Source organism: Alexandromys fortis, unplaced genomic scaffold (genome assembly GCF_014885135.2).
Source record: "Alexandromys fortis isolate MF-2015 unplaced genomic scaffold, M_Fortis_MF-2015_v1.1 scaffold_16, whole genome shotgun sequence".
NCBI lineage: Eukaryota > Metazoa > Chordata > Mammalia > Rodentia > Cricetidae > Alexandromys > Alexandromys fortis.
Genome location: NW_026067893.1, coordinates 1,953,881 through 1,962,781, shown reverse-complemented (window position 1 = coordinate 1,962,781; position 8,901 = coordinate 1,953,881). Strand labels below are relative to the sequence as shown.

The 8,901-nt window shown below is 43.8% G+C and overlaps 1 protein-coding gene across 1 annotated transcript in view; it reads right to left on the bottom strand.

The window, feature by feature from the left end:
• Shtn1 (shootin 1) overlaps positions 1-8,901 on the bottom strand; it is a 98,942-nt gene that overhangs the window by 28,414 nt on the left and 61,627 nt on the right. Inside the window, exon 12 of the mRNA XM_050149154.1 lies at positions 6,617-6,699. Within this exon, the coding sequence (XP_050005111.1) occupies positions 6,617-6,699 (83 nt within the window). The remainder of the gene's footprint in view (positions 1-6,616; positions 6,700-8,901) is intronic.

Genomic DNA, 8,901 nt, shown 5'->3' with positions numbered 1-8,901 from the left:
GGTCTCCACACCAAATGTTCTTACCCACTGAGCCATCTTTCCAATCTCCTCCAGGTTTTGCAGAAATGTAACCTTTACCTAATCATTCATTTTTGCCACAAAGATGGTTTTTTTTATAAGTTATATCATCCTGTATGTCAAAGAAGGTGAACAAAACCTGTCTAAAAGCGGAGATCAAAGAAACATTCTCTCTCTCTCTCTCTCTGTCTGTCTGTCTCTCTCTCTCTCTCTGTCTCTGTCTCTCTCTCTCTCTCTCTCTCTCTCTCTCTCTCTCTCTCTCTCTCTCTCTCTCTCTCTCTCTCTCTGGCTTCTCTGTAGCCCTGGTTGTCCTGGAACTCACTCTGTAGACCAGGCTTACCTCGAATTCAGAGAGCTACCTGCCCTTGCCTCCGAAGGGCTGAGATTAAAGGTATGTGCGACTATTGCCTGGCCAAGAGATATCCTCTTTACGAGAAAGAGAGTCAAGGAATGAACAACAAGTAGGCAAATCTATTTTTAATTCCATCTTTTCTTTGGGAATCATGCATAAAGAAAACATTTATACAAATCTTTTTTTAAGCATTTTAAAACTGCTCATGGTTTAATAATAACAAACACGCATCCAGCGATAGCTGAAATGAAGCAATCAAATGTGATTATGAATTTCCACTTTCAGTGTTGGTGTGTGGCTGAGGAGCAAAGTATGTATGGGAAATTCAAACCTTCTACTGTCCAACTTTGTGTGTGTGTGTGTGTGTGTGTGTGTGCATGTATGTGTGTGTTGTACACACGTGGAGGCCAGAATAGGAGGCCAGGTGTCTTCTTTTGGTCCTCTGCCTTACTGGCTTAGAAAGGGTCTCTCACTGAACTTGCTGCTTGTCACCCGGTTAGTTTAGTCAGTCAGGAGGCTCTTGGAATCTGCCTGACTCTGTCTCCAAAATGTTAGGGCTGCAGGCATGAAAAAGTTTTTGCCTGTTTTTTTTTTTTTTTTTTTGGATTTGAACTCAGTCCCTCACGCTTATAGAGTAGTGACATTCTTAGCTGAGCCACCTCCTTAGCCCCTATTGTCTTATTTTTGCCTGGCTTTGTTGCATATACCACAGTTGGAGGGATACAAATGAGTAAAACTGAGATCTGTTGACCATTTTCTCATGGAATTGCATGACTGAGGCACGGAATCATTTGGAGCATCCGTCACCATTAACGTGCTTCTACACCTATATAATTTCTGGTGGACTTGCTTCAGCTGATACATCCAAGTAGGTTCCATAGAGACCTAATCTGCATGGCGAACACTCAAGTCTCTCATGAGACTTGACTTCTGAAATCTGGGGCTATAGATAGATGTTATATCTGTACTTTTGAGTAGAGACACCTAAGCCCCTCAAAGGCTGCCTTCTAGATAACGGAGACATAGATTATCCCAAACTGATGAGTGCTAGTTTCAGGCCTAACTCATGGCTTCCTGTCTGAGGAGACTTCATGTGGTCCCCGGGCAGCCATTCCTCTTCTGTGGGAACACCAGAATTTAGAAGTTTCCATTGTCCTCAACTCTGTAGCACCAATGGCTGCCTGGCTGCTACATTCACAGTACAACCTGACTTCAAAGAAAATTATGTCCTCAGAAGCTATTGGAAAGCTAAGAATTAAAATGTCTCCTTGTGGAACATGTTTCAGATCCAAGCGTCCTATCTTTTGACAGATGTCTTAGTTACTTTTGTCATCGCTGCAACAAAGTATCTGAAAAAAGCCGCCTGAAAAGGGGTTTATTTCTGCTCAGCACAGGGGAAGCTCTTCAGGAGTGTGAGCCACTGGTCACACGGGAGTCAGTTAGAGGAGGGTGGATGCTTGCTTTCCCTTTTAGTCAGTCCAGAGCCCCACAGTCGGGACAGGTCCTCTCACCTCCACTAACCTAACCCAGAAACTTCTTCATGGGAATGCACGGAGGTTTGTCTCCTGGGAGATTGGAGATCTTGCTCCACAGACAATGAGTAGCAATCATCATAAAAGGCAGCGTGGGAAACACAATCACAAAAGTTAGAACTCACCAACAAACGAAAAGTGTGGGATGCTTTGGGGGTAACCAACTGTATGCTCCTAAAACAGCATTTTGGGGGTAGAGAACTTATTCTCTACAAATATCTACAAGGGGCAGACAAGAAACTCACCCCCAGTGATGTGGGAGTGTAATATATCAATCTGTTGATTTCATTGGTTAAGCAATAAAGAAACTCCTTGGCCCTGACAGGGTAAAACATAGGTGGGAGGAGTAAACAGAATAGGATGCTGGGAGGAAGAGGAAGTGAGCTCAGACTTGATAGCTCTGCTCTCTGGAGCAGAGGCCCTGCTTCGCTCTCCTGGGCATACGTGATGAAGCTCCGACCCAGGATGGACGTAGGCTAGAATCTTCCCGGTAAGCGCACCTTGGGGTGCTTACACATATTATTAGAAATGGGCTAAATTAATATGTGAGAATTAGCCTAGAAGAGGCTAGATAGAAATGGGTCAAGCAGTGTTTAAATGAATACAGTTTGTGTGTTGTTATTTCGGGCATGAGCTAGCCAAGTGGCCGTGGTGTTGGGGACGCAGCCCCGCTGCTCCTATTTCAACACCCCAGTCATTCCGTTTATGTACAAACATCTACTGTCCACACACAGTGCTTTTCTGAGCCTGCTCAAAAGGAGATAAAAACCAGGTCTGGCACATAAGCACCTGGCACAGGATGTGACTTAGTCCTGGGAACTCAGAAACCAGCTTCAATGCTTGCCCCATGTTTTCGTTTTGTTTTGTTTTTCAGAAAGGCTGCCATTTTGAATGAGACCAGGAAGAGCTGCATGGCAAAGGAACACCGCCTACAAACAGATTAGCACTCTGCAAGGAGTGACTGCAGCCCAATTAAATGCACCATACAAAAAGTAATTAAGGCAGACAGATGGAGAATTACGGGCCACCACCATTCAAATCTGCTACAGCATCTACCAGCAGGAATTTAAAGTAGTTCCTTATATTTGCTTGCCAGAATCATAGTGACAATTCAGAGAAGTGCCACTATCTGTATTGTGCACAGATTATAAACCAGGCTTTAATTTCTCAGCCTTTTTTCCCCAAATATAAAGGCTTAATTGGTCTTAAGGAAAAGAAATCACTCTTATCAGATTCCCTACTCAGGCGCAACACAAGGGCAGCGCTAAGCTAGCTGCACAGCTTTCTTCGTCCCACCGACCTGTTTTTGAAATAGCAAAAAGCAATCTATATGAACTTCTGAACTATTAAGCAGTTCTAATAAACTGGCACGAATCACCTACGGAGTGCTCATGGTATGTTTTGTAATTCTTTCTGCAATCACACAGTTGGTAATTGTCTCACAAAAGCATGTAATCAGGGGGACAATGGAAATATGCAGGATGCTGGAGATTAGAGAAAAGGGACTAATGAAGACAACAGGTCTAATGTTATTGAACTGCCACGGGCTAAAAAAAAATCAAAGGTTCTTTGAGTTAGCGCTTCAAGGTCAGTCTTGGATCAGAAAGCTACATGTAATTAATTGGGGCTTAAATTTTAAGACCCACTTGGAAAATAACTTAGATCTTAGAAGAGAGAGAGAGACCCATAGACAAAACTGTCACCTCAGTACCCAATCAAATCTCTGCTTATTACCAAGAAGAAGTGGAATTTATTTTTACTTCCCTGTTTTGCTATATTTTTAAAGAAGATGTTAAAAATTGTGATGTTAAAAACTACCAAAAGGGCACATTATGTTTGAATGAGTTTAGAGCTGACCTTAGGTTATAAAATTAAAGGAATTTCTTGACTACAGTATTGCCTCTCCCCAAAAGGGATTATGGGGTTGCAGAGGTGGCTGAGTAGGTAAGAGCACTTACTATATAAGCATGAGGACCTGAGTTCAAATTCCTAGAACCCATGTAAAAAACTGAGTTTGGCTCCGAGTGCCTATGATCCCAGCACTGTGGTGGTCAAACAAAGGAGGACTGAAGGAGCTTGCTGAATGCCAAACTAGTTCCTGGTTTAATAAGAGAATTCTCAACTAAGTACGGAGGAGGGTGATGGAGCAGGATATCTGTTGTTCTCCTCTAGCCTCTGCACACATGCAAGCCTGCACATCTGCACCCACGCATGTGCAGACACCACACACGCACGCCCGCGCACACACACACTTCTTGCTCAGAGAGCAGACCGAACTATGTGGAAATGACTTGAACACCAGAGCCCAGCACAGCGATGGAATTTAAAGTGAATCAGATATCCTAGTCAGCTTTACCGTCAACTCGACACAACCCAGAGTGGTCTGGAAAGGGAGCCTCAACTGATTACCCAGATCAGTTTAGCCTAAGGCAGATTGTCTTGATTATTGATAGATGTGGGAAGGCCCAGAACACTATGGGTCGCAACATTCCCTGGGCAGGTGATCCTGTGTATCATGATTAAGAAAAACCCAGAGACAGAAATTGGGGTTCAATCTGAAGGTCAGAACACTTCAGCTGTCAAAACAGTCAGCCACTGGCTCTTACCTCTACCTCAGTCCAAAATGGCAATCCTGCCTCCAGGAACCTCAGAATGAGACTGTGAAAACTGTCTCCTCCTGTTTTATAATCCTCTCTAGTGCTGGGATTAAAGGTGTGCACCATTACCTTCCGGTTTCTATGGCAACTAGTGTGGCTACTGGGATTAAAAGTGTGTGTCATTACTGCCTGGTTTGTAAAACTGATCAGTGTAGCTGTTTTACTCTCTGAACGTCAGGTAATCTTTAATAATTAAAATGCAAACGAAATGTCATTACAATCCTGGGTTGTATAAGAAAGCTAGTTAAACCAGAATTGTGGCATACACCTTTAATCCCAGCGCTTGGGAGTCAGAGGCAAGTTGATCTCTGTGAGTCCCAGGCCAGCCAGAGCTACAGAGATGAGGGTGGAGGGGTCAGGGTATAGGGTACAGGGGGGCTATGACTTAAGAATAAGCCTTTGAGTCAGCAAGCAGCTTTCCTCTATGAAAAGCTCCTGCTCACGTTCTGCCCTGACTCTCCTCAGTGACTGACAGACTACACCCTGTAAACAGAAACAAACCTGTTCCTCCCCTGTACTGCGTTTGGCCGATGTTTTTATGTCACCAACAGAAGTCAAACGAGGACAATAAGTAAGTGGAGGCAGAGGAGGAGCTGTGGGCACACAGCATGGAGGATGTAGAATTCCAACAGTATCTTGCTGAGGCTCTGGCTACAGGAGCAGCAGAATATGGCCAGAAGGAGCCAGTGTCTGCCAGGGAGAAGGCAGGGCTCCGGGGAGTGGGGCAGACTTACGTGCTGAGCAACTGTCTTGGTTCTAGTTTGCGCTCCACATTGTAAGGAGGGCACAGTGGGTCAGGATGTAGCCCAGTTCATAGCTCTTCTCTCACACCCGCTGTCTTCTGAGCTCGGTGCATAGGCTCTGAGTCAGTATTTCTGCTCAATGCCTAGGTCCTTCTCCTTCCAGCCTACCTCACATGGTCCTAGACTTGCGTTTCCAGCGACTCTCAAGATGCTGTGCACTCTACCTTCCTAGCTGGATGACTAGGCACCTACTTCCTGCATCCAGTTTTCTGTCTAGACAGCTCTCACCCTGTCTGAGACTCCTAGTCTAAGGCACCAGCATTCCTCTGCCTGTCTGCCATGGCTACCCTTCTCTTTTCTTATCTTTGCTCTTCCCAAACTTCATCCAGAGTGACTGTTAGCAAAGATAAATCTCACGGCATCCCTACTTCAAAGTTCTCTGGAAGCATCTGAATCTTTTTTTTTTTTAAGATTTATTTATTAATTATGTATACAGGGTTCTTCCTGCACATATCCCTGCAGGCCAGAAGAGGGCACCAGATCTCATTACAGATGGTTGTGAGCCACCATGTGGTTGCTGGGAATTGAACTCAGAACCTCTGAGCCATCTCTCCAGCCCAACATCTGAATCTCTAGCACTGCCTTGGAAACCTGTTCCCTGGCTCCTGAGTCAAAGATGCAGAGTGCTTGGATTTATGGTATATAAAGCTCCTTCCCCGCTTCAACCTTTGAACCCACCACTGTGCTATCTGGGCAACTTTTACCCTCAGCACCCTCTCTCTTATGGTCCAAATCAACTTGAATATTGCCTTTTGACGCCAGCAGTCTGCCATCATAGTTTCTTAGAAATGTGTTCTTCCCACAGTGTTTCCCAAAGACTGTACTAAATGATGTCACATTTACATGGAGAGCCGCTTGTTCATACCATGTCTAAGTACACAGAATGTGACTTCAGTGTCTTGTGTGGTCATCACGTGACAATGTAGTAGTATATGCTGATAAGGTATTTGATAAGACTTCCTTTTGTCACCACTGATAAGGAGTCTTTCTCCAAATCTCCTTTGGAGTTACTCTTCCTCCATCATGCCCCAAATGACCTGTTCCCAAACAAAAGCAATTTTTTTTAAACCCTCTCTTTGTAGTGAGGGACACGGGCACACTGATCTCCTCTAGACAATGAGCTATAGGAAGGCAGTGCCCGTTAGTGAGTTTCTTGCAGTTCTTCACACTTCTCTTCCAATAGGCTCTTCAGAGTTTGTCGACAAGCTGTCCACATCACTCACTTCCAGAAAACTGAACAGAGAATAAGCTTACCTGTTTCTGGCTGAGTGGCCTTTTCCTTCTTAGCACTGCCGCCACTGGGGTGGGATCGTTTCCGGATCATAGACATGAGAGATCTTTGGGAAGAAGAAAAAGATTCCAAAAAAGTTAGAGGCTGCCTTATGGTCCACCTAGTATAATGAGTATTTCCTTTCTCTCTCTCTCTTCCTTCCTTTCTTTCTTTCCTTCCTTCCTTCCTTCCTTCCTTCCTTCCTTCCTTCCTTCCTTCCTTCCTTCCTTCCTTCCCTCCTCCTTTCCTTTCCTTTCCTTTCCTTTCCTTTCCTTTCCTTTCCTTTCCTTTCCTTTCCTTTCCTTTCCTTTCCTTTCCTTTCCTTTCTTTTCCTTTCCTTTCCTTTCCTTTTTTTTCTTTTTCTTTTTGAGACAGGGTTTCTCTGTATAGACCTTGCTGTCCTGGAACCAGGCTGGCCTCGAACTCACTCAGAGATCCACCTACCTCTGCCTCCAGAGTGCTGGGATTAAAGGTGCACACAACTGCAGCCAGGCAAAAATGGATAGTTCTTCTAAATGGTCAGGGATAACCTAACTCCTACACTTGCATGATTAGAATTTAAGCAGCCTGCTTTCTGCTTTTCAATATCACCATTTTCAACTGCTTACAGAAAAGGAAAATGTCTTAGTTTCCTATATAAAACCATCTACCGCCGGGCGGTGGTGGCACACGCCTTTAAATCCAGCACTCCGGAGGCAGAGGCAGGCAGATCTCTGGGAGTTCGAGGCCAGCCTGGTCTACAAGAGCTAGTTCTGGACAGGCACCAAAGCTATAGAGAAACCCTGTCTTGAAAAACAACAACAACAACAAACAAAAACCATCTACCAAGAGAAGGTGGGACTGAGGGTCACCACTAACACACACAGCTTTAGAAAAAGAAACAGATGTGGAAAATTTTCATGCGTGTGTATAAAATACAGAACGAGTTATCCAAGAAGTACTGGTTACCTATGAAGTGCATTCCAGATACAAGGAAGGATGAAAGAGTTAGGGGGTGTTTGACATGAAATAGGAGTACAGATAGGGAATATGGCGCAGCAGGTATTCACACATAGCTCAATTCCAGCGGAGTATCTGCTTAAAAAAACAGGAATATAGACTATCTGACTGTGTACAATGTGAGCCGTGTGCCCGGGGACAGAAACAGGAGAACAGACCACCCGACTGTGTACAGTGTGGGCCATGTCCCTGGGGACAGAACATGTCTGCACTACTGTCTCTCCAGCCTGGGTTTTTAAGAGTTCATAAAAATCTAAATAATGACCAACTGGACCAGATTAAAATTTAACAAAACTATGAGCCATTAAGATGCATTATGGAGAGTAAAAAAAAACCCTAGCAAATAGATTAAATTAATTCTATGAATGAAATCACAGAATACAGCCCAATAAAAATAGGTTAAAAAATGTTGAAAAATCATAAAAGATGATGCTCCAGTTTCCAACCCACAAACAAAGAGGTGCTTGATTTTCTTAATTATTTTTAAAGTCAGACTTTCTAATTTGTACACTTTAATTTTTTAAATCACATTTTTATCTCCAGTATTATAAGAAAAAAAATGCTGTAAGCTTGGTTTTTATTTTTTTCATGATACAAATGAACTCAAGAGGATTCAAAGTCCACTTGCCAGTGCATGGCAGGGTGTGTGTGGGGTCCTCAGCTGTCAGAGGCCTCTTCTCATTTGATACCACACTCCAAGGACGTCCTATCTGGGTACAGTCAGAGGCCTCTCCTCATTTGATACCAAACTCTAAGGACGTCCTATCTGGGTGCACAGGCCTCTTCTCATTTGATACCACACTCTAAGGACGTCCTATCTGGGTACACTGAGTATTATTGTACAGAAAAGTGACAAAACAGAGATTTATACTGCACAGACTACTTATATATTTGCACTTATGAAATAAGAACACACATTCTTTATTGTTCATCACCTAAGTGGATGAGAAAAATGTCAGCTCACAGTTGAAGCCTGAGCTGGAGACGCCGTTTTCAAGGACAATCCATTTCATTGACAGAGGACAAACTATCAAGATAGAACTTAAATGTTGTGGAATAATTTTTTTTTTTTTTGTACACTGTGAAGATGTGTCACTCGGATTGATTTAATTAAAAGCTGAACGGCGAATAGTCAGGCAGGATTTTCGGGGCACGGAGGACACTGGGAAGAGACACCAAGAGACGGAGAGCAAGCAAGACCTGCAGGAGGAGAGGTAACTGCCACGAGCCACGTGGCAGCATTTAGAGTAATAGAAATGGGTTCATTTAA